The sequence below is a fragment of the Pocillopora damicornis genome, chromosome 4 (assembly GCF_964200805.1).
Source record: "Pocillopora damicornis chromosome 4, jaPocDami1.2, whole genome shotgun sequence".
Lineage (NCBI taxonomy): Eukaryota > Metazoa > Cnidaria > Anthozoa > Scleractinia > Pocilloporidae > Pocillopora > Pocillopora damicornis.
In genome coordinates this window covers 26,338,613-26,363,978 of record NC_142673.1, presented here as the reverse complement: position 1 = coordinate 26,363,978, position 25,366 = coordinate 26,338,613, and the positions used below count along the sequence as shown (strand labels likewise).

The 25,366-nt window shown below is 41.0% G+C and overlaps 4 protein-coding genes across 4 annotated transcripts; 1 reads left to right on the top strand and 3 right to left on the bottom strand.

Annotated features, from left to right (window-relative positions):
* Positions 1-1,033: 1,033 nt before the first annotated feature.
* On the bottom strand, positions 1,034-3,204 carry LOC113667317 (uncharacterized). Its single transcript, XM_089205070.1, has 2 exons — positions 3,006-3,204; positions 1,034-2,747 (listed from the first exon to the last, which is right to left on the bottom strand). The coding sequence occupies exons 1-2, from the start codon at positions 3,103-3,105 to the stop codon at positions 1,504-1,506; spliced, it is 1,344 nt and encodes a 447-aa protein (XP_089061196.1). The 5' UTR covers positions 3,106-3,204; the 3' UTR covers positions 1,034-1,503.
* A 4,458-nt stretch (positions 3,205-7,662) lies between these two features.
* LOC113667309 (uncharacterized) lies at positions 7,663-10,129 on the bottom strand. The gene has a single exon (XM_027183118.2). It carries the CDS (start codon positions 9,979-9,981, stop codon positions 9,154-9,156), a length of 828 nt encoding a protein of 275 aa, XP_027038919.2. The 5' UTR covers positions 9,982-10,129; the 3' UTR covers positions 7,663-9,153.
* Positions 10,130-11,045: 916 nt separating this feature from the next.
* Positions 11,046-12,763, bottom strand: LOC149047442 (uncharacterized). The gene is made up of 4 exons (XM_089204266.1): positions 12,678-12,763; positions 12,295-12,468; positions 12,066-12,096; positions 11,046-11,387 (listed from the first exon to the last, which is right to left on the bottom strand). Exons 1-4 carry the CDS (start codon positions 12,761-12,763, stop codon positions 11,046-11,048), a joined length of 633 nt encoding a protein of 210 aa, XP_089060392.1.
* Positions 12,764-14,997: 2,234 nt separating this feature from the next.
* Positions 14,998-16,160, top strand: LOC149047441 (protein CFDP2-like). The gene is made up of 2 exons (XM_089204265.1): positions 14,998-15,262; positions 15,343-16,160. Exons 1-2 carry the CDS (start codon positions 14,998-15,000, stop codon positions 16,158-16,160), a joined length of 1,083 nt encoding a protein of 360 aa, XP_089060391.1.
* The last annotated feature ends 9,206 nt before the right edge of the window (positions 16,161-25,366 follow it).

Here is a 25,366-nt window from a genome sequence, read left to right as displayed (position 1 = left end):
ACACGCGTGGCTAGAGCCATCATTAACTAGGCTCGAATTCCGCCGCGCTCTCGGAATTAACGAATGACTCAAAGGCATATGATTATTTTTTTTCTTTTAGTTTGGCCTTTTCATTTTTTTTTTTTTTTTTTCAGTCGTTTTGCTGTAAGAAAACTTTACGGAGTGTATTTAACCAGGCTTTAACTAGACTCGAATTCCGCTGCCCTCACGGATCTAGCGAATGACTCAAAGGCATAGGATAATTTACTTCATATCAGTGATTCATTATTGATAGGTTGATAATTAAGATTACACACTTCTCCCGGCTCGTTGGCAAAATTACAGATATGCTACTCGCACCTTTTACGCCATCGGCAGCTCACAAAACCACGACGAGGCTCTTTTAATTATCGTTGACCACGTTTCAGTTTCAAAATTAACTCTTTAGGTAACATTTCGTGCTTGTGGCGAGGAAAAAATGGCTGAATGTTTCAAGCAGAGATTTAAGGTCATATATAAAGGAAGCTAAGTGGCTACTTTCTAAAATTTACATGAAACGAAAATAATAGGAAAATGACGATATTTAGTGAGTTTGCCAAGGTGGTCCAACATTTGGTTTTCGTGTGTTGTGAAAACAATAAAAATCTTACCAGCGAACAACGTTTTTACTCCTACAAATAAAATAACGTTTTGCAAGTTTCCAGTATGATGAAAATATATTTTTTGACAAAAAAAAGACTCATTCGTCCTACTTTGTTTATTATCATATCTCAAGCGACATTAAAAAAGACGGCAGAGAAAGTTGCCTCGTGGTAATGATGAAAAGCAAAAAGGATTTTGATCCTTTGCATGACAGATATTACTCCAGAAGTCTAAGCCTCAAAAAGTAGTTTGAGTTGGATATTGACCAATTCCCAAGTTGTAAATTTTCATTTTTGTCGCATGTCAAGGGAACAATTGCTTGCATTCTTTACTGGCAGCAAAAAAATCTGTGAATATTGTCATGCATCCTAGCGAACAATTATCTTATTAACGAAGTACCACTCTTAACAAAGACGTTAAAAGTTGTATATTTATCAATATTTTACAATATCGTAAATTCTTCACCTCACTTTTTCAATAAGGTTATAATTCTTATTAGTCTTCAAAGTCGTGAACGAACAACAAATTTGGGTTAAAGGGACATTTTTGCTACGAAAGATCTGACTATGTGGCTTATGGATTTAGAGATATGCGACACGATTATTAATAAGTAGCAGAGAGAACTAGAATCCTTGTCAGAGGAAGTGATTGTTCAATCTATATTCCTGACGCATAAAGTGAATTGTTTCCAAACAAAACCAATCTCAGTAAACACAGTGATTTGCATCGTGGCCCATTTCTGAACGATATAACAAGTTACAAGTGAATGGAGTTGGTTTTTCAAAGCATATGTTGTCTCTTTATTTCCTTCTCCTTCCTATTCAAGTTCTTTTATCAATCGTTTTTACTGTAAGAGAGAATTTACGGAGCGGATTAAAGACCTCATACCATTGCTTCGTTGTTGTTGAATTGGTAGTAAAGATTGCGAACTTCGTCTGGCGTGTTTGCAAAAATTGAGAAGTGTGACTCGCATCCTTTTTCGTCGTTAGCTGCACTCAAAACTACGACGAGGCCCTTCCCTTTATTGTTGATCGCGTTTGCTCTCGCAATGACCTCTCTGGGTGACAGCTCGTGCTTGTTGTACGAAAAAATTGCCGAGTGCTTTAGATCGAAATCTAAGGCCATGTACTTAGCTAGCAGTAAATGAGTCGTGTCGCTACCGATTCTTGGGTTTAAATCGACCAAGTACTTTCCCTGATCAGTGATGATAACTTCAAACGTGACCAGGCCAAAGTAGCCATGCTTTTGTAGGTAGTTCTTAATCGGAACGGTAAACTCTTCGTAGACTAGCTTCTCATATTCTTCGTGTTTGTCCCAGTCCACTACGGCTCCTGTCCAGCCAAAGCCTTCGAATCCACCTATTGTGGTCCCCAACCAGTATAATTCACCTGATTTGTGCAGGTAAAACTGAAAGCTGGGCACTTCTTTGATCCGTGGGATGACCTCTTGGTACAATACGTCTCCGTGCCAACCACAGTCTTCTCTAATGTTCCTTAAAGTAGCAGCCAGTTCAATTTGGTTCTTTACAAGCCTATTTCCCCGTCCACCGCTGCTCATGTCAATTTTCAGCAAGCAAGGAAAGGTTAGATGGTTTTCATCCATGTGTCTCGGAGTGGGTGCCTTGACATCCAGTAGAGAACTCTTCAGTTGAAGTTCGTACAGAATATCTGGATGTATAAAGTGCTTGTCTTCAGGGATGGCTTCCAGCGCCGCTCTTGTCACGATAGGAACGTCATCATGTAATCCTTCTTCCGGGGATTTTACAATCACAGTAGGATAAGCAGGGAGCCATAGCTTCCAGTGCTGCTTTAAGAATAATTCTGGTCCGCGCTCCATCAAGACCGGAATTTCATCGCCAGCAGCAGCAAGGTGGTAACATGGTGATACAAGCCGGCGAAATGTTGCTGAAGACGTTGGATAATCGAAAATTCGGTATTTGGTCGAGTTGAAGAATTTGTATTCTTCTATATAAGAGGACGGCTTCTGTGGAAGAAAATAGGCCTCTGTCAGGTCTTTCTTTATCAGACTTCCAATGGTGATCGCGTTCATCGACGAAGACATCGCTACAAGTTGTATTGCTTGGCTGAAGGTCTCGAAGGCGTTTGGAGAAACAGGTCTGTCAAATACTTGATAAATAATGAAGGAAATCGTGAGTATATAAGATAGCATTAAGATTGTAGACAAATATTGATGCACTTGAAAGTCTTCAGTGGCCCTCACGTAATTTTCTTAATCTGAATAATTATTCATATGACCTTTTTTCTATCCATTCTTTTAAGAGACTTGTCGCGTCTGCTCCTGGGATTTTCAATAGTTTTCAATAGTGACTATTGATCCTCCGCTTTGTCCTTTCTCAGAGCTGTTTTAATTGAAATAGCACTTACATTGTCCGTGCAGTAGCATAGACGTTGAACATACATGTCCAGTGTAGTTGGTGTTGATTACATCAAAGGATAGTGGAAAGGTGACTGTGCCTGGTTTCATCTTTACTTTGGGTGACAGTACGAGGGACGGCTTCCGTTTGCTGATACTCCACGAGGCTTGAAGTCGCTGCGCATTTTTTAGGTACCGCGGAATTGGTCTAGCATATTACATCGGCTATTCGAAAGGGTGTCCTGAGGAGTGAGCGGACTTCGTACAGTCACAGTGTGTATACGCCTAGTTTAGACTGTATAGTATTGAAGGCTTTTGTATGCGCGTTTTTCAACACGGGCACGATTTATCCACTAAGGAGAAAAGAGAAAAACATTCAATTTTGAAATTGAAGGGATTTCATACGGAGACTCTCGTGATTTCTTTTTCTGTACTATTGCATCAAGCTGTGTTGTATATTGATTTTTGGTTCTTAGACAATATGTGAACATTGTCAATCACCGCTGATACTCGCAATTCAGGGCATTTTGATTAATTTTTCATATTCTTCGGTAATACAAGACTGGGATTAAGAAGCATTTGACACTTTGTCTGGCCCATCGAACTTGGTTGCTCATCTGAAGAGTTTGCCAGTTTTAAAAACTTTAAAAAAAACATTTTGATGAACGGAATCAAAACACTATAATGCTCACCAAATCCCCGGCCAATTGTCATAGCTATTGGAGCTAAAAACAATATTTTGATATTTCACTTATCGTGCAAGACAAGACAGAAAGTTCTTTTCTTTCTCGTTATATTTAAGTGTTATGTACCGTATTTATCAACCATGATAAACTAGCAGCCCTCCGCAATAAGATATGCAGTTGTGTCAGTTTGCTGCACAAGAAAAGCTCTTTTTTTGATATGCAAAATACTTTTTTTCTCGGCCTCGTAAAAAATATATCTGCGGAACTGAAAGTGCAATATATGATGACTAGGGGCATGTTAAAATAGAAAATTGAATGAACTTGGTGAGAGTTCCAAAAAAACCTCTTTGATCAATATTGGGGATGTGACGTCAGAAGTAAGCGAAAAATACGATGCCATCGAGATTAAAAATAAAAGTAAAGAAACTTGAACTAATTTAACTTTCAGTAAAGGTGCATTTTATCATTTTGATGGCTAACTGTCGTTACCTTCAAAAATCTCTCCATTAAAAAAAGGAAAAAAATCTTGAAGTTGATCCGAAGCGTTTACTTTACAAATGGTTTGCTTGGTACATTCATAAGGAATGTAACCTGTGAATAAAAAATATGACGTGAATTTACCCTGACAATTATCGTCCTTTCAAATCTCCCTTGTCATAAACTGGTTCCCTAGTTATGGGAAAAATTTTTCATTTAAGACTTCACGACCGAGAGAATCTGATCAAAACGCGAGATTGCGAAACCTGTGAAATTTGATTACAGTTTCGAACATAATATTGACCACCGATAGTAAGTTCAATTCATACAACTACTCATCGATATTTTATTTATCGATGTGAAGAAAATATTCCGTATAAGAAATATATTAGCAACTCATCCTCAAAATGTCGGTGTTAAAATGTATTTTTTTGATATCGTAAAGACCCTTGTTCTCTACCTTAAATATTCATTGTGAATAAACGAAACGCTGATCAAATGACCATTTCGTTTAAGCCAAAAGTCCATGTATAGCTCTACTAGTGTTTTATCAGAATTGCTACAACCTTAGTGGCTACGCTACTCAATATTAATCCTGCGATATTCATTGATAGGTGGCGAGCTGAGTTAGCAACGTAACAGAGTGGATTTGTAAATAAAATAAATCAAAATCCTGAGCCTATCTTGTTTTAAGATTTGAATGACCATGCAGAAAATTTAAACCAAAATGATTAAATACTTTTCTCTCGTTTTCTCTGGTGATATTTAATTCGGGCTTCGCCCTTATCAACCGTCACGCAATAGAAATCCCGAGCTCATAATCTAATTGTCAAAAAGAGTTACTCTGACTTGTGGAAATTAAGCCGTTGCAACCCAGAAAATGTTTTGTTTCCTGGTCGGTACAATTCCAAATAAAGCGTCTTAATTAAGTTTGATGTAAAATGACCTCCTCTTTATCACAATTCAGTAGCAATATAAAATGAGATCTGAGTGCTCCATTCATACATTGCGTATTCCAAAACACAGAAAAAAAATAGAGCGCCTGCATTCTTAGTTCTCGTGTGATTCAGCGAAACTGTGTCTCTATCCAGAGGAAATAATTGCGGAAAAAAGTAAATGCCACGGGCATTTTAAAAAGTCAGATATGATAACGGGAGAGTCGGGCCTGCTCTACAAGCCTATATCATATGTAATTTAAAACAACATCAATCGGCTGAATAGCCCCTGCATGAAATTAGAAAGCAAAAAAAGAGCCTTCATCTGTTCAGAGTTGGCTTAGCACGAAGAAGTCCATTTGAAAAGAATTGAACGCATTCATCATTCTGACGACTAACCAGAAGTCCTCAACAGCGTCGAATTGCCCTCTTTACTCTGATTATTTGCATCTTCCGCCGGCAAGATCACGCAACACGAATGATGTCATTAAATTATGCCTAAAACTAGATAAGATTAACGTAAATATCGTAAACGTGTACGATGAAACATTGAGGAGAAAATATGTCTAACTCCAGTGACGCAAAAACTTTAAGATTGCACTTTTGGAATGCACGCCCTCAAAACGTGCCAATATGAACGCCCTTCGTCCTTCCTGGCTAATAGCAAGATAAACCTTGGTCCTGAAAATGTCACCTTCGTTGTACCTCAGATTATCGTCCTTTCACCTTCCCAAAATGTCAAGTAGGAGATATTGTTTGATTTAACACCAAATACTCAGAAGTTTCACAGCAGTTAACATTGATTATGTATTTTTTACTCAATATAACACAGAAAAATATTTCCCCTAAGCCGCAAACGAGAATATCGCATCACCTGACCTTAGAACTCAATATAAAGATACCGTAAGATCTGGCATCAAAGTGATTCTGAAGTTCTCAATAAACACCTCAACCCTTTCACTCCCAAGATCTCATTAGTAATTCTCCTTACTCTCTGCTTTACCAATCTTATGAAGTTACTTCAGAGATTTTAGTAATGAATCAACTAACATTCCCTCAATTGATATTTTCTTCATTCTCATCACTTGTCTGTTTAATATCGTGTTGATACTGTAAGGAGAAATTCTGTCTTGGTCACTCATGGGAGTTTAAGTGTTAAATGTATATTTCAGTGTTAATTATTTACTCCCCAACATCAGTATGTATACTCTCCATACTACTCCTTAGACATTTCCGAAGGTTCTGACAAGGAGAATTTGTTCAACAATCAAGAGCTTCTTTAGTTGGTGATCATTTCCTTTATTCTCATGACCTTAATGTGTGATTCGGAGGTGATATTGTAGGGAGATATTAGATGTTAGTCACTCTTAGGGGTTAAAATGTTAATGGTTGTACGTTTAATACAGATATATTGATCAGTTTCCTTCTGTTTTAGGTGAATAATTAGCCACTTGCTTCAAAGGATATAGCCCATGCGCATTTCTCAGAGGTCTCGGTCCATAGCTAACCAAAAGTATCGTATAAAAGCGCTTCAATATATCGACTTGAGTTTGTCTTTAAACATCATCCTCATGAACACGTTATTGTCTTTTTTAAAGAGCGTGGAAAGATCTCGATGTAGAACTTTCAATTGCTTTAAAAATAGATAATATGAATCTCTCTCGCTAACGTTTTATTTCTTAGGGGTAAATATATATGAAGAAAGAAAAATGCCAACAATCACGGACAAAGTTGTTTATTCAACAAAGAAAACCAATAGAGTTTAAATTGAGGTTCATATATCCTACTCTCCCATACGCTTTCCCTCATTCATCGTTTCTTTGTGTGTATTATTTTACGTCGAAAACAATTTTTGTCAGAAAGATACAGTGAGATTGACAAGGAATAAGAGAAAGATTGTTTTTCAGGCCAAGAGTTAATATTTTGAACACTGAAGCTATCGTCTGCCTAGGCCTGAGAAAAAATTTTCTCGAAAGATTTCTTCCTTGATTGTACATTTCTGCCGTAAAACAACAACGACAACGACAAAAACAACAACAACAACAACAATAAAACAAGCAGAGAAAGGGAAAAAAGACCGGAAATAAGCTTGCGATACATCTAACCGTTAATGCTCTGTGAGTTAAACGTCGGCGTCGGCCTCCAACATCACCGTCGGCCTCCAACATCGCCTTCTCGTCATGTACGATTACACACATAAGAAAATGAATTGATAAATGAATTGCAACCTCATCTTTAAGGCAATATTTTTAGCTCAATGAAGCTGATAGGATACACAGTTGATTGAGACGACGGCTTACAATAAAGTATGGGGTTCTAAGTATATTTCATCTTAGATTAGGTGTACACAGTCGGTTCTACATGTTATCTGTTATATATTACGGATCAATGTTGGAGAACGTTGCATATAGAGAAGATTTTTTCCCAAATTTCAAGGTATTTGATGAGAATTTCGCATGACTAAATAGGGCAGGTTTCAAAAGAGTGGCTAAGAGGGGATTCATGAATAGGCCCCCCCTCCTTTAAACGTTTTCATTCAAAAGAGAAAGGTGAAAGGGAGACGAAAATAGTTTATTTTTTTTGACTTGTTTATTCAATCTAAATATAGGAGAACTTGACTTCATCTCATTCGATTTCTTAACTCTGTTACTATGAAACAAAGTGTGTCGGTTATTTACTTTGTCCTCAATACTCAATCATTATCACATCACTTTGTTTTGAACTTTCCACGTCGAAGTGATCGCCAAGCTGAACTGCACAACTCTATTACGTCGATTAAGAATAAAACATGTTTTTTTTTTTTACTCATTTTGGTTTTTTTTTAAGGAAGAAGCCAACAAAGGAACTGCTAACAAAACTTGGTTTTTTCCCCGAGAAATGTGGTAAGTAGTTCCTGTATGATTATCTTTGAAAAGCTCATGCCCTCCCGCTGATTCTTCTCCCGCCATCTTGGAACCGAAGCAGATTTCTCGCATCAGGCGTCCTTTAGAAGCCATTAGGGCTGGAATTTTTTTAATTTACTTTTCCTCCAGTCTTTATGTCCCACTTTTTTAAAGTGTACTGTCTGGTTTCTTTTTATAACAAAGTTAATAATCTAATTGATGTGAGGCTTTGAATCTGTGTTAACGTGTTTATAATTTCACTCACGTTTTTACTCACTAATCGCGTTTGCTCTTTGTTCTTTGAAGAGAACCAGCGGAAATGAAATTTCGTGGCGAAAATAAGCCTCTATATCGATAAAAAGTGTTTCAATGTTCGAAAAATCTTCAGTTATAAAAAAATTCCGGCATCCTTTTTAATTGAAAATCAGTCTTCACACAAACATTTTCAATGAATTGTAGATAAACCTACGACTGTGGAAATCAGTGAGACCCTTCTGGCTCAAATGGTTCCACAACTAATCGTGTAATAAAATTCTGGATCCTGCGCGATCTCTCAGAGTAACATTGCGACATCATAAACGAGGAAATCTCAGTTGAAAGCAATAAAGGCAAGAGCGAAACATCAACATAACAACCCTGTAACTACAATTAGGCTTTACGTGCCTGGTTACAACTCGATAATATGTCCAGCAGTTGCCTGAGAGTTTGTGCGTCTCCGAAACTTTTAGTTGAAAATGGGTCGTTTGCAGTCTTCTTCATCTTCAACCAAATCAGTAAATGGAATCACAATCAAAAGAAATGGATGTAATTCATTAAGTTTAAGAGCGAAATATTTTCACTCCCAAGATTGTCCACTGTCTCCTGACTTGTCTTCCAATTTTATCTCCAAGAATTTCGCGTTGAATCAAGCAATAACCCTTACTTTAGGGTTTTCACTCTCATAATTAGCCATCTGCTTGAAAATGTATTGATATGTAAAGAGAAACTTAAGAAAATAACGACACTTTTAAAAGTAAAAAACATGTCAGTTTCGGCAGTTCTTCTGTCATCTTTCTGTGAACAGAATGCTTCCTAAGTTCGTTACGTATCTGCTACTATCCAAACCTTTTGGTAATATCATTCACGACATGGCAGGGAAAGAGAAACTCCATTTTTGTCACTCTTAGAGGGGGCGAAGGGCTAAGAATCGTTGATAACAAGCTGATTCATTATCTGGTTTGATAAGTCAACAGTTATCAAAGGTGGCTCGATAGGTAATCCATTGAATGTTCTAAATTGTCGCCTGGTCTTGCCGCTCACACCTTTCCTCCTCCGTTTCTTGCTTACCGTTCCTAGAACTCCCTGGGAACTTGCATAGTTTGGGCTTTCAGATCCAGTTACTTGGAGAACACTAGATTTACTTTGGCCATGTAATTGCCTTTCATAATCTCTGTCATAAGACATAACTTGCAACGTTTCTGATCGAATACCATTTGTAGGATTGACATAATATTCTGAATTAGGGTTAAAGTTATTCAGACGGTTAAATAACTCTCTACCGGTTGAGGAGGCCAAAGTACGACTTCGCTTGATTCGAAGGATGGTGTCTCCAAATAAAGATGCAAATCTCTCGGTTACTGAAGTACCAAGGGCGTTAATCACTTCTTCGTCATTCTCTTTGCGTCTGTTTGTTTTGATACACGTTGTACAGTATCCGCGACCCATAATTTCGCAGAACTCTCGTCCGTTCGTTTTGTCAAATAAGCAGTGGTAGCATGTTGACGAACTGGGAAAGTGGCAGAACGAAGACGGCGAAAATGGGACGGTGGCTGTCCAAGAGGGAAGAACAGGGGCTCCATCCACTTTCCAAATCTGGCCCAGCAAGGCACCTGTTGTGTGTGGTCTTTGCTGTTCGATTCTATCTGTATAATGATTGCGTTGCAAGGATGCCCTCCTTGACTTCGTTTTCCATTTAGCAGGCGTCTTCCTCGCCCAAATGTGACGATCATGTTGAATCAATTCACTCATGTCAGTCAGATTAGTGTCTTTACCTTGTTCGTGAACGAGATGAGTTTTCTGTAATAGTTTTGTGATTGTTAGTTAAGTGAGACTAGGTTATTATGCAACTCTAACTAAATAAACTGCCTATTTAGCGAAGGAAGTTAACAATAATAGTTCAAAGTACGGCTGCGCAGTTTCAAATACTAAGATCTTTTTTGTTTACTTTTTTTTTTTCCAAAGATGTGCTTCAGTTGTGTTGCAATCAATTAGGTGCTACGTGCCAATATCACCCCATACAATGGTAGCCTATTTGGCCAAACCAAAACAATGGGGACTTAAAAGCAGACAAAGACCTATAATCCTTTCTTGATCTTTCTTCTCTTTACGCCCGCCTGCTAACTTTATCCCAAATTCTCTTGCGTAATGGTGTAAAGACGTCATTCGAGACCGGAAGACAATAATTAAAACAATTCAGTCTGTTTATTATATCACAACGCTAATAGCACGTGTGGATCTTAAACACCAACAAGCAGCTCTTTTAGTTCTTCTATTTCCGTCTCTAGGTAGCAAAGTCATGGGTCACACAATTCTAACTACTTGAAAGACTTCCTCAATGACGTGAGAGCATGGGATAATATCACTGACAAAAGTTTATAAAAGGTTTTCACAAATGATCGTGGTTCATAAACAAGAGGTTGCCTTTTTGTCTATGTAAGGTTTTAACTAAAAAATTTGTCTTCCACAAGCAAACGTTTCTGGGGAATTTGGAACATTTGTGCAGTTTGTGCATTGTTCATTTTGCTTGAAAATGTGAGACTGTACTTGAAAGAAACCGTTAAGGAAATATTTATAAAGAAATCGTGTGAATAAAAAGAGATTTTTTTAAAGATAGCAGTAAGTAAATATGTAAACGAAATAAAATTTGCATCATAAGATGATTTCATCTGGTTGAAACACAATTATTTGATGACAAGGCATAGAACCGAATGTCTTAAATCTTCTCTACGACAACCTTTTTTCGGCCTCAGAGAAATCTGCCTCCTTGGTTTCGGATGAGCCATCTTTGCCTCTGATAACATAAGTGGGTGTTTTCACTGTGTAAACAGTGCCATCACTGTTTTTACACTCGCCAACAACCTGAGACACTGATACTTCGCTTCCTGGCTTGACACCGATGAACATTTTTTACTGGTCACTTCCTGATATTCCGTCCCAGTAGTAGACAAACTCCAGTTATGCTCAAATGTTCCTGATGCACCGATCGTTGCCTCAAAAAGTTTCATCACACTTAATCCGACTTCCCCTGATACAGATACACTTGTACTTCCACCACTAAACGTAGATTTGGAAGAAGACATTCCTTTAGTTATGGTGATCGTTTTAGTAGCTTTTTCAGTGCGATGCTTGTTTATCACTTTTTGCAAGAAGACAAGCTGTGAAAAAAAAGATGTTATACATTAATTTGCATTTTTATTACATAACCTTTGTTGCTTCTCCCTTTCCTTGCTATTTAGTTTTGCTCCCATGCCTACCATGCCCAAAATCACAAGACAAACTAAATGACACAAAGAAGGACCTGAAAGAAGACAAAATCCCATTTATTTGTAACTTTTTGTACAAGTTTTCTTAACACTTAGTTTTTTTTCGAAGAAAACCGTGTAGGGGAGTGGTGATCGCAGCAGACTCGCAGAACCGCTTTGGGTATCGGCCAGATTTCTCTATCGATAGTTCCGAGTCTGAATGTTTTTGTAAATACTGAGTAAAATTGTCTGACTCCAGTCCTGTCAGAGCGAAAATAATTGACCTTGTTACCTTTAATTTTGATCATTTGTTATGGGTTATTTGAATTGAGCGAGGATAAACGAGCCAGTGCAGCCAAGTGCACTTCAACAAACAACATGGTAAGGTTTTGGTAAATATGTTGTACAGAGAATATCAAACTAATGACTAGCCAGGGGAAAACCAACCAGGCGTAGAATCATGCAAATTGAGAAAGAAACAAGTAGTTGATTTTACGGAGAAGTATGAAGAAAATGCTCTCTCTGGTTGTTTATCTACTTTTTCGAGGATCATCTCTGCCTCTGAGCATAGAAGACAGATCATTAGCATACCTGTTCTTTCGGTTTACAATCTATGGCGCACCTTTATTTAGGAAAAAAAAGAAAGGGGAGTTAACTGATTAAAAGATAAATGTTTATGACCCTAACTCTTCGGGATTGGTGACTAATGCAATGATCTACATGATGCTTACGGAACTCAATTGCAAAACGTCACCAGAATAATGGAACAGCTACTAATGGAAAATTCAGAGATTGCACTTTTGTTAAAATAAAAACTTACACCGCTGTGTAGGGTGATTTGACGTCCAACTCCGTATCCAATCTCCTATCCAAACCTTGGACTGTGCAAGAGCCATCCTCAGTCTGATCTTTTCCACAGGAGTTCAAGCAATGACAGTATTTTATAACCTTTTTGGTTTGGTCCTCAATGTGTTTACTGAAGCAGGGGCTAAACCTGTTGAACAGTTTAACAGCTTTGTCGTATCTTTTGGCCCAAGATCAAAACTGAAACCTCTGGTATCACATTCTTTCTTCAGCTCTCTTAGATTCTTCCTGTTCATCTCGTCACAGGTTCTTCCGCTAGCGCGATTAAAAGCACATGAGCCGAAGATACATCTTCCCCAGTTAAGAGCAGCCTCTGCGCAATCACTTGTAGTTCCACACCTTAGCGCATGCCCCCACGAATTGGCTGCTATCCAGCAGTAAGGGTTTGCACGAGATCCGGGAGACGACTGGCAAGAGCCTGTCATGGTACAATAACCCTCAAAGCACCTGAAATTACAATCACTCCATCAGAAGCCTACTCTGGAGGAGAGAACGAATAAAACTGTCCAAAGGCAACGTAACGATTTATATGACTATGAATATATATATATGCTACTCGCCTGCCGGGACGTCCGTATTGGGCAAAACTGTGCCGGAGGTCTTGAGTAATTAACTGTAATTACAGTAAGATTTTCCATAAACCGAACAATTCTTGAGCGAGTAAATGGTTGTTAAAATAGAGAAATGTAAATTAAAGAGAGAGGCTTCACCGAAACATTTTCATTTGCGTAATGATAAAGGTGATTGAACAGGCTTCCAACAAAGTTTGGAACATTATTTTTTCAAGTATCTGTCACAATCTGACACCCGTCAGTTGGAGAGCGCGTAAGAAAAAAAACGCAAGTACATTTTTGAAAAAAACAACGGAACTAGTTTGGCAAGGACTGTCACGACAATATTTTCTTTAAAAGCAGTCAATGATCTTACGGAAAGTATTGTTCACTCTCATCGACGATTAATTAACGTACGAAGATTTACCTCTGTTTAGTAAGTTAATGGCAAGGAAAGTAATTGTAAGTAAATTCAAATTTTTTATTATGAAGTTGTGAGAGTTTGCTCGTTTGTTTACTGCAACGGCGTGTGTAAATCTCATCTTTCTTCCACAAAAACTAAATTCGAATGAGGCACTTCAACTAGACACAAGGGGATTTAATGCGGCTTTTTCTCTTTGAATTCCTCCAGTTTCTGTTGTGCAATTTATAATACAAATGTTCAAATTGAACGGACTTGGAAAGACTCGCCGAGAGCGTCTTTGTAGTAGAACTGAAAACTTCGCTCGCCCATTCATTACGGACAAATTGTTTGAGAGGATTCAGATATTAAATGAATGAAATTTCCATCGATTAATTCAATTGCAAACAGATATCTCACTTTTTAAGTTTCCTGGTACTTTTTGTGAAGGATTAAAATTAATTATAAACGCTTTTTAGGCCGCTCGTCAACCAATTCAATGACACTTTTGCTTATACAAATTCATTTTGAAACCAACATTTTTCTGTCAACCAAAGTGATTTGAGAGAGAAAAAAAAGAGAGGATTAATAAGTTATTTATCGGCTTGAGTTGGTGACCGACATGTTTTGCTTAAAAATACTGCCCAGCCGGAAAAATGAGGTATATTTATGAAAAATAGCAACGGTAGGGATGTACTTGGCAACTCACGAAACTGTTACCGTTGCCCGTGAGCAGAGATAGGAAAAATACGGACCGCGTTAAGAACCAATCAGATTGCAAGATTGACGTGCCCTCTGAGGAAGAAATAAATATAGATCATATATGTGAACCGCTGATTAAGAGAGGAATATAAGCGATCTTCGCTTTTATGAACACTACTGAAGCAGTGGGGTGTAGGGGGCTCTGGATAGAGGTAGTACCTTTGTCGTCTGGCAGCTGCATCCTACTTGGTAGGGTGGACGGGCACACTGGTCCTCATCCATCTCCTAAATCTCTCACGTGCTGGCTCCAAGCGCCACACCCCGGCACACCGCCTCAGCTGGCGGGCTAAACCACGTGAGGGGGTGATGTTTACACTGCATCACTACTAGGCGGAGGAGCTGCTCCAGGCAGCCAACGGCTAGAGGGCGGAGGAGATCTGAAGATCCAACGGCCATGTGTAGGGGAGTAAACCCTTCAAATCAGGAGTGGAGCCCCGAAGGCAGACCAGCGTGCAGTGCTCACTGACTCCGGCAGCTCCTGCAGCCAACCTGGTGCCAAACGTACTGCTCTGCATTCCTTTGGACTACACCGGCGAGGCCGAGAGGGGGGTCCTGTCGACTGGGCAACCCAGGATCTCCACACACTCCGCCCAGGCTTGCGCCCTGGAGAGGTCACTCCAGTGCCGCTGTTCCAGCGACAGAAACAACACGGGAGACAGCAGATACCGGTTATAAGCCCAGAGCGTATTGGCGTGAGCTCGGACGCCAGGGGTTGTCTCCGACGGTGGGAGGGATCTTCGCGTCCCATTGGTCAGCTATCGCCCGCCTCAAGCTGAGCAGCCCCCAGCCAGTAAGGTGCTGACCCGTCACAGTCTGTCTGCTTCAATGGGTGCTTGGAGCTAAGGACAACACCGAAGAGCGGACTGTAAATCCCGCACCAGACAAAAGAAGAAGAAAGACATCAAAGCCGCCAGCGCTGAGACTGGCAACTTGGAATGTCAGGACCATGTGCCCTGGCCTCTCCGACGATCTCCAGCAGATCGATGACGCAAGGAAGACAGCAGTCATCAGCCGAGAGCTCAAGAGGCTCAACATTGACATAGCAGCACTGCAGGAAACTAGACTTCCATCCAATGGCAGCCTGAAAGAGGAGGACTATACTTTCTTCTGGCAGGGGAAAGCTCCAGAGGAGCATCGTGTGCATGGTGTAGGCTTTGCGGTTAGGAACTCCCTACTGCCCTCAGTTGAACCACCCTCAGAAGGCACAGCCCGTATCCTTTCCCTTCGCCTCACAACAACCTCAGGCCCTGTGAACATCATGATGCATATGCCCCCACGCTTTGCTCTACAGCAGAGGCTAAGGACGAGTTCTACAGCCAGCTTGAGACCGCCATCAAGGAAATACCCCCCTCAGAACACCTGTACCTGCTTGGCGATTTCAACGCCCGGATTGGTTCAGACTTCACCTCCTGGCCTCGATGCATCGGCCACTTTGGCGTAGGCAAACTCAACGAGAACGGGCAGCGTCTCCTCGAGCTATGCTCCTTCCATGACCTCTGCATCACAAACACGTTCTTCACCACGAAACCTCACCACAGAGTGTCTTGGCGGCACCCCAGATCCCGTCACTGGCACCAGCTGGATCTCGTGATCACCCGCAGACCCCTGCTGAACAGTGTCCTGTCCACCCGTAGCTACCACAGCGCTGACTGCGACACCGACCACTCTATGGTCGCCAGCAAAGTGCGTCTCCAACCCAAGCGAATCCACCACTCAAAGCACAAAGGACGTCCCCGCATCAATACAGCCGTGACCTCTGTGCCTGAACTACGCGAACGTTTCGCAGATGCCATCCAAGAGGCCCTCGGCGACTGTCCAACTAGCTGCGCTGAGGATAGATGGAACCACATTCGTGACGCTACATACAAATCTGCAGTGGACACTTTTGGAAAGAGAGAGCGCAAAAACCCCGACTGGTTTGAAGCCGGAATCGAGGAACTTGAGCCAGCCATCTCATCCAAGAGAACTGCCCTACTGAACTACAAGAAAGACCCCTGTGAAAAGACTCTGACTGCCCTCAGACGAGCCAGAAGTGAAGCCCAAAAGATTGCTAGACAGTGCGTCAACAACTACTGGCAGAACCTGTCAAGGCATCCAGACATCAGCTGACTGCGGCAACATTCGAGCCATGTATGAGGGAACGAAGAAAGCCTTCGGCCCATGCGCAATCAAGACTGCCCCTCTCAAGTCATCCACTGGCGAAATCATCACAGACCGTGCAAAGCAAATGGCGAGATGGGCGGAACATTACCAGGAGCTGTACTCCAGGGAGAGCGTCGTGACTGACACAGCAGTGGAGAACACGAGCCCCCTGCCAGTCATGGAAGAGCTTGATGACCCACCCACTATCGAGGAGCTCAGTAAGGCCATAGACTCCCTAGCCAGCGGCAAAGCCCCAGGCAACGATGGCATTCCGCCAGAGGTCATAAAAGCAGGCAAAGAGACCAGTCTTCTCGAACATCTCCACGAACTTCTGCTACAATGCTGGGAGGAAGGAAGTGTGCCTCAGGACATGCGTGACGCCAACATCATCACGCTCTACAAAAACAAAGGTGATCGCAGCGATTGCAATAACTATCGCGGAATATCCCTCCTCAGCATCGTCGGCAAGACCTTTTCCCGCGTCGTGTTGAACAGACTGCAGTCACTGGCAGAGCGTGTGTACCCAGAATCACAGTGCGGATTTCGAGCCGAAAGGTCTACGATCGACATGATCTTCTCCCTGAGGCAGCTACAAGAGAAATGCCGTGAGCAGAGACGCCCCCTGTACATCGCTTCCATAGACCTGACCAAAGCGTTCGACCTGGTCAGCAGGTCAGGTTTGTTCACACTCCTGCACAGGATTGGATGCCCCCCCAAGCTCCTGAGGATGATCACCTCCTTCCACAAGGAAATGAAAGGTACTGTCCAGTACGATGGCTCCTCCTCGGACCCCTTCCCCATCAAGAGCGGCGTCAAACAAGGGTGTGTCCTCGCGCCGACACTTTTTGGCATCCTGTTCTCCCTGCTGCTGCGCTACGCCTTCAGCCAATCCGAAGAGGGCATCTACCTGCACACCAGGAGCGACGGTAGCCTGTTCAACCTGGCACGCCTCTGAGCCAAGACAAAGGTGCGCAAAGTCCTCATCCGGGAGATGCTCTTCGCTGATGATGCCGCCATCACAGCTCACACCGAAACTGCCCTCCAGGAGCTCATCAACTGCTTTGCCCATGCCTGTTCACAGTTTGGCCTCACAATCAGCATAAAAAAGACCAACATCCTGGGCCAAGACGTCAGCACTGCTCCCAGCATCTCCGTAGGTGACTGTACCCTTGATGTGGTGGAGGACTTTACCTATCTTGGGTCCACCATCTCCAGCAACCTCAGCCTGGACACCGAGCTGAACACGACGATCGGCAAGGCCTCAACAGCTATGGCCCGCCTGTCCAAGAGAGTGTGGGAGAACACTATGCTCACCATCAAGACGAAGACGCAAGTGTACCAGGCGTGTGTGCTGAGCACACTGCTGTACGGCAGTGAGAGTTGGACCCCCTACACCCGGCAAGAACGCAGGCTCAATGCTTTCCACCTACGTTGCCTCAGGAGAATCCTCGGCATCACCTGGCAGGATCGCATCCCAAACACCGAAGTCCTAGCAAGGGCAGGAACTGTGAGCATGTACGCCCTGCTAACCAAGAGACGCCTGCGATGGCTCGGTCATGTCACCCGCATGCAAGATGGCAGGCTACCGAAAGACATTCTGTACGGTGAGCTTGCCACTGGGTCCAGACCCACTGGACGACCTTCGCTCCGCTACAAGGATGTGCTCAAGCGGGACCTGAAAGCGGGTGGCATTGCGCCAGCAGGCTTCGAAGCACTGGCAGCGGACCGCAGCGGCTGGCGATCCACCACCATGTCAGCCATCAAGACAGCAGAGCAGAAAAGAGAGGAGCAGTGGGAAGACAAGAGAGCTCGCAGGCGCCAGAGAGCAGAGGCCAACCCATCCCCCTCGGACGACAACGTCTTCGCATGCAGCAACTGCAGCAGGATCTGCCGCTCGAGGATCGGTCTCTACAGCCACAGCCGGCGCTGCAGCTCCACCACAGACTGACCATGGGCGCAACTCCATTGTCTCCCGAGACAGAAGGACGCCAACTTTACTGAAGCAGTAGTGAAAATAAGGCATGAAATTAGTTCAGGCCTGTACAGGATTTGAACCCATTTGAAACCGGTGCAGTGCCCTACCAACTGTGCTAATAAGCCAATTGGGAGCTGGTCATTATGTTGGTTCGCAATAAACCCGTGAAGTGATGAATGACTGACTGTGAATATATATAAAAATCATATATGTGAGCTGCGGATTAAGAAATGAATATGGAAGCGTTTTCCGCTGTAATTAACATTACTTACAATCCCCTGATATGCTAAGGAGTCTTAATCTTCTGTTCTGTTTTCTGCTCTCTCGAGGTACTTCGGAATCGATCAATCTCCACAGATTTTAATGTGTGCTTTATAAAACACTTCTAACATATTTCTACTTTGCAATCTGATCTAATTGTTGCCCAACTGGCTTTTGGTAATGAGACTGAAAGGAACTTACTGATAAGACTTTGAGCTGACTACTTTACAAGACAACAACAGCAGTATACCCAGGAGGAGGAAGTGTCCAATTTTGACGGTTTCAATCATTCTGGCACTATTTTCGCTTGTAAAGAATCGGCAAATACGATTAAATGAATTAACTTAAGCACTTGATGGATGGCAAAGAATTCGTAGACGACAATGGCTTCAAACGTCAAAGTTCAGTAGGTTTGAGTATTGTACAAGTGCCATTAGGTTAATGTTCAAATCCTATAAATTCTTTTGGAGTAATTTTTTTTTAATCTCCTATTGACAAAATTTCGCAAAAGCTATAAACGTCAAGCATTACGGGATGCATCTTGTAACTTATTTTCTCAGATACCTAGCTTCTTCTTTCTCATTTGCAAATGCAGTTTACCAGCTTCTCTAGAAAACGTTTTTTTTTTTATTCCATGAGGCGCCAAAAGACAATTGTCTTCTTTTATACTTGTGTTTGCCTACTAATGCGGCAACATGAGGTTTAAACGAACTGGTAATTCACCCACCACTCTTGATGCCCAGATGTTTAGAAGACAATCTTCACCAGCACTGTTCTCTATTCTCTTTGGATTCGCTTCTTCAGTTCAAAAGGCGAGTGCTTGCAAGACCTACGACATAACCCAATAGTTTAAGGGTCATAAGACTTGTGGAATGAAAATGCTGGTAGCCTCTTGAAATTATGACATTCCAGACAGAATTTGTGATTACATTGAGAAGTGATGCATATAAAACAAGAAAATGTTACCTTTGAAAACTGCGGTGGCACATAAATCATTTATAAGTGCTATGAAACTTGGACAAAAGACCAAGAAAAGATGACGGAATTTCAAAAATTGAACTTTTTATCACTTTGGGAAATTATGAAAGCAAAAAGAAAGGATATTAATTAAAACTTTGAAAGATTAAACTTCGAACAAAATTATATAAAAGGCCACTTATTCGCTCGTTACAAACACATTTTTTCTGACATTTCTCGTTGCTAAATCACTAATTGTTTCCAGATCAAGGTTTTCACACGGTTTCTTGTGGATAATTTGACCAGAACAGAAAAATTCCAAATGAATAACGACAAAGATTAAAGATGTTGCGGGTTCGTTAAAAAGAAAACACCTGAGTTTTCAATGGAAATCTGGGTCCTAACCTAAGTTTCTACATGTGTAACAGGTGTTGTGTACAGCTTGGATCGAATCACACGTTCATTTAAAGGTGACCTTGTACTTGAGGTGCGGAGTTACTTGGAGGTAAAGTAAAAAAAAAAACAATAAAAAAAATGTCGTTTTTGCTCAAAAGATGGTCGTTTTGACTTGAAAATGCGGCGCTCATTTGCAAGCGGTTAAGAGAGTGTCTCTGTAAGAGCGGTCCGGTCGATTTTGCTTGAGACACGGATTTCGCTCGTTTCCCGTGTGTTGTAAGACATTCATGTACCTATACTAAAACCTCAATCAGTTTGATCGGATCTCTTTATTTTTCAGAGTTTTACGGAAATTAAATTTCACTCGAGCGAAGGCTTGTCGTGACACTTTTCAAGACTTTAATTTCATACAACTTTGGAGGACAATTTACAAAAAACTACGGAACTCAGCAAAAAACAAATACCACAGCCATGTATATTAACTCTATCTTATCTATCGAGGCGACTTTCGTAAACATCACGTGTCAATCAAGGAAACAGGAAGACTTGAATGACACCTTATCGGTTCGCCTAAATCAAACACGCCAAAACCGATCAAATTCAAGGTAAATTTTTGAAAAAGTGAGGCGTTCTTAACTGATCCAACTAACATAGCTAGGAAGTAGGTGCCATAGAAAAGATAACTACAGAAAAAAACTTTGCGGCCCGACCTTTACGAGAACTTTATAACTCCGTGAACTTACCTAATTTTCGGCAATCTCCAAGTTTTGCCGCCATTTTGAGGGACTTGTCAACATGAAGCGTAACCGATATAAATAAAGCAGGTAAATCTAAAACCGTCAGAAATACATACGAAAGCAATTCAAATGAACTTTACTTCAATTCAAGCGGCAAAATTTGAAATTGTTCGTTAAACTTACAATCCTCATGCGACCATTTCTTTCAAAAATTCAAACACTACAACTAGTGTTCGAATTCCCCTCGCCGATTCCACCGCAAGAAATATCCTGTGCCACCCAATCTTCGACTCGAACATGAAGTACGAATCAAGTAACATAACTGTTTCATCTTCGCGGCAATATCACGCTGGTATTTTGATTTTCCGATCGACAAGAACGGTGATCAGGAATCGATCGGTTTGTTTACCTGGTAAACGTGACCGCTGACCAGCCGCTAAGTGAAAACAGCATAGCGCGGGGTGGGGTAGTTGGCGGGCTTATCGTCATAAGATATTCGAATGCATGCTCAAAAAGCTCTAGGACTATCAGTCTAAACAGTGAAGGCATGCTTTGTGGTACAGACAACTTTCATGTTATTCTCATAACTTTCTCCTTAAATACATTTCATTCCAAATAGGACTAGTATCAGTTCATAGATTTAAAAACAAATCTTTACCACGTAAATAAATGTGTTTAGATAATCGAGATAACCATTGAACCTCTTGTATCGCACCGGAAATAACGTGTCTTGTCTTTGCCCAACTCTGAGAGCGTGGAGCGGCGAAGACGCGAGATACGAGTCTCGCGTCTCGCGGATTCACCATGCTCACAGGATACGCGTGACCTCACTATCTTTAAGAAAAATAAGAGACTACTCGAAGTCTGTATTCCGTTCAACCATTTCATAAGAGTTACGCGAGTCTTTCAATTGAGTGAGAAAGTCACAAACCCATTCTTTACCTCACGAGCGTATCCACTGACCACTCACGAATTACAGTAGACTTCTCCTTTGACGCGGAAATTGAAATCGTATCGAATATACAAAGTTATAATGAGTTCCTTTAGATCTCCCGAACTTGTATCGCGTTGGAAACAATTACAAGTACAAGAAGAAGTCGTTCACAAGCGAGACGTTCATTATGTCTCAGGACTGCTTTTTGAATAGCAAAGATGGAAAAAACTTTGGTTCAACGTGTGGCTTAAGTGGTTTGGTACGACTGTCTGAATGCTGATTATGAACTGATCAGAACAAAGGTTTTACAAGGAGCCATGAAAACTCAAAGTTAACGCACCCAACCTTCCTGAAGTGTAGAAAAGGGATTTTTTTAATCATGATTTGTTTTAGCTTTGCCTCTTGCTGGTTAAAAAGCAGGTGGAAAAGATGAAAAAAATGAAAAATCCTGAATAAGCAAAAGTAAATAGCTGCAACTCTGCACTTCCTTTCATACTGGGTTTAAAGCTGCTCTAAACCTCATCATTTGATAAGCTGCCACCTGTCTAAAGAGGTTTTTAAGGGAAAATGAGCTAATCTTTGCAAGGATTGGCCTATTTCACCTCGCTCAGGAGGATAAACAAAAAAATGTGGATTTGCTAAAGGCATCGCTACACTCTGGGGAAGTTTTGGAGAAGTGAAAAGGTAACACGTCAGTATCCTGATCAAGATAGTGTCAGGAAGCGTATCCAAGGCAGAGATGTAATTACCTTGCATATGTCTCAGGACGTTCAAAAGCTGTTTGGAGTTATTATTCCAGTTGAATCAGGTGGTCTTCAGTAACATTTTCTGTTATCTATTTTTGTCACGTGACATATCTGCTCGAAAAGAGAAGAAATTCTTTATTAGATGAAGAGTACTTAAGTACACATCACGTTGAAAAAAAATAGATCTATGTGTAAGTGCTTTTCATCACAGATGGAAATATGTACAAAGTTGCTCGGTTGATAATCAATAATGTTTTTGTAGAAGATCAAATTACCTGACAACGCAATCTACTTACTCATGCGTACGGTTCACAATTATTTGCGGTCAGTTTTCCTCAGTTTGTATGATTCTCATTAACCGATATGATTAAATTTGCAGACTAAAACACCCCTTATTTGATTAAGAATAATAAAAATAAACAGTACATGTCGGTTTTTAATTCCTGATGGATGCTACTGGGCTTTACTTTAACTGAGAAATTTGCAATCGCTTACCTCAGCTCTCTGTGTCCCATGCGGTAAGAAGCACAAGAAAAAAGTTGATGATAGTGAGTCTTGGCTGAGACAAGAAGAATCAGAGAAGAATCTACGGTCCCCAGAAGCGCCACTTTTAAACACGAGACAACTAAGGTAAATTGAATGAATTGTTATTTGTTTTATTTAAAACTATCGTTCAGATTATAAGATACGCGAAAAACTCTCCCCACCGATTTTTTCCTACATTCTGTTAATCAAAAGTTTCTATAATTATAAAGGCTTTCTTGTTGATCGTCTTAATAGTAACAGTTTCCAGGATCCAAGGGGAGCAAAAGAGAGAACAATTTTCTGTGTACCTAGGTAAGGCGACATGCCGGCTTTATACTTCTTACGGCTTGATAACGATAATGATGACAACAATGGGCAAAAAGCACCGTCCGCTAATAATAATAATAATGACAATCTTTAATGAGGAAACTTTTTCACTAAAAAGTGGTTTACAAAAAGGACCTCGAAAATTAAAAATTAAAAATTTACAATGAATAAAAATGCTAAAAGATGCTACTAAAAACTAATGTATCTTATGTGTAATACAAAACTTAAATCAATGAATTAAAAATCTGACGCTTCAAAATATTTACATTATCAGAGGCTCGTATAGTTTTGTCCAGCGAGTTAAAATCACTTACAGCATGATAGCCAGTTCTTTGTTTGCCCCAGTTTCTTTTAACGGATGGAATTTTGAGGTTTGCTTTATTTCTTGTGTTGTAACTATGCTGTTCTTGCTGAGTGACTAATGTTAGTTCGTGATGCGTGAGACCATTAAGACATTTATATACATGTACGCATCGGCGCTGGAAGCGCCTTTTTTCTAGTGTTAACCACTTCAGTGTAGTTAACGCATCAGACGCAGAGGAATACAGTGGTCGATCTAATATTATTTTAGCCGCCTTATTTTGAAGCACTTGCAAACTAGACATTAAAGTTACATCATGTTTGTCTCCCCAAACTAGATCAGCATACTCGAATAAGGGCATAACAAGGCTTTTATAAAAAAGGATGCGCGCCTTAAACGGTAACAAATGCTTAATGCGTCTAAGTAGGCCAAGCCTTTGATTAACTTTCCCTGCCATGTATTCGACATGATTTGTCCACGAAAAATCAGACGATATTAAGATTCCAAGATATTTAAAACAAGTAACATTGTTTATACAATGATCAAAGATTGAAACAGTTAGAGCTATTTTCCTCTGTAACTTCTTGTTACTGCCTATAAGCATGCATTTGGTTTTGTCCAGATTCAGTGTTAACTTATGTTCATTCAGCCATTTCGCCACAGCCAGGAGGTCTTGGTTGAGCTTTTCAGTCAGCTCCTGAGAGGAAGACCCATAGCAGTAGAACACCGTGTCATCTGCATAAAGTGATGCTTGACAGGCATCTAGAACGCTTGGCAAATCGTTAATGTAGATGACAAATAGCAGAGGACCCAGAATACTTCCCTGAGGGACCCCATGGGTAACTGGAAATTCATCAGACAACTCATTCCCACAACATGTACGCTGTTTCCTGTCAGTAATGTAAGAGCGGAACCACTGAAGCGAGTTCTCACATAAACCAATTTTGGAGAGCTTGCGTAACAAAATCCGATGGTCCACAGTGTCGAAAGCCTTGGTTAAATCCAAAAACACGGCCCCACACAGTTTACCTTGTTCCATGTTCAATAAGACTTCATCAGCAAATGATGTCAAAGCAGATTCAGTAGAGAACCCCTTCCTGAATCCAAACTGTTTCCTTGTGAGAAGGTTGTTAATAACCAAGTGCTGGTACAGCTGGGAATGCACGGCTTTCTCGAGAATTTTACTGAGTGTCGGTAAAATAGAGATAGGTCGATAGTTCGATGCATTTGACCGGTCGTCTGATTTAAACAAGGCTGTAATTTTTGAGCATTTCCACAATTTAGGAAATTTACCAGTAAGAATCGATCGATTCAACAGCTTAGTGATGGAGGGAGTGATTGTATTAGCAGAGCTCTTGAGTAGTCTAGCACTAATTTTGTCCAAACCAATTGCTTTATTTGTCTTCAAAGAGGTAAGCTGCTGAAGCACAAACGATTCCTCTAGTTCAGTTAACTGGAACTGAGACAACGGTTGTTCTAAAACCAAGTTGCAATTCGACCAGGTAGTCGTTATTTTGTCAGCTAGGCGCTTGCCTATGGATGCAAAGAAGCTATTCAAAGCAACAGCAATGGATTTGGAAGTGGTGTGCTGAATGCCATCGGAAATGATGCACTGAACCTTTTCTGAGGATGAATTACGATTGCATGCTTCGTTTACAGCTTTCCACATTTTGCCGTGATCTCCTCTGGCTTCCTCGATCATTTCGCAGTAATATTTCGACTTAGCAGATTTTACTAAGCGGTTTACTTTGTTCCTCAGTTTCCTGTAAGTGTTCCAGTGCTTTTCTGAGTTCGATTTACGTGCTTTACGATGATACCAGTCTCGATCTCTCATTGATTCGCTAATTTTTGCTATTCATCCAAGGAATAGGTGTTCCCTTCACACGTCGTCGTTTGACAGGTGCATGATCGTCTGCAACTTCTGAAAACAGTTTGTTCCAAGTTAATAAAGCGTCATCGATATTGTTTTCATTGTCAACGACGTGCCAAGGAACATTCCTAAGATCTTCGTTAA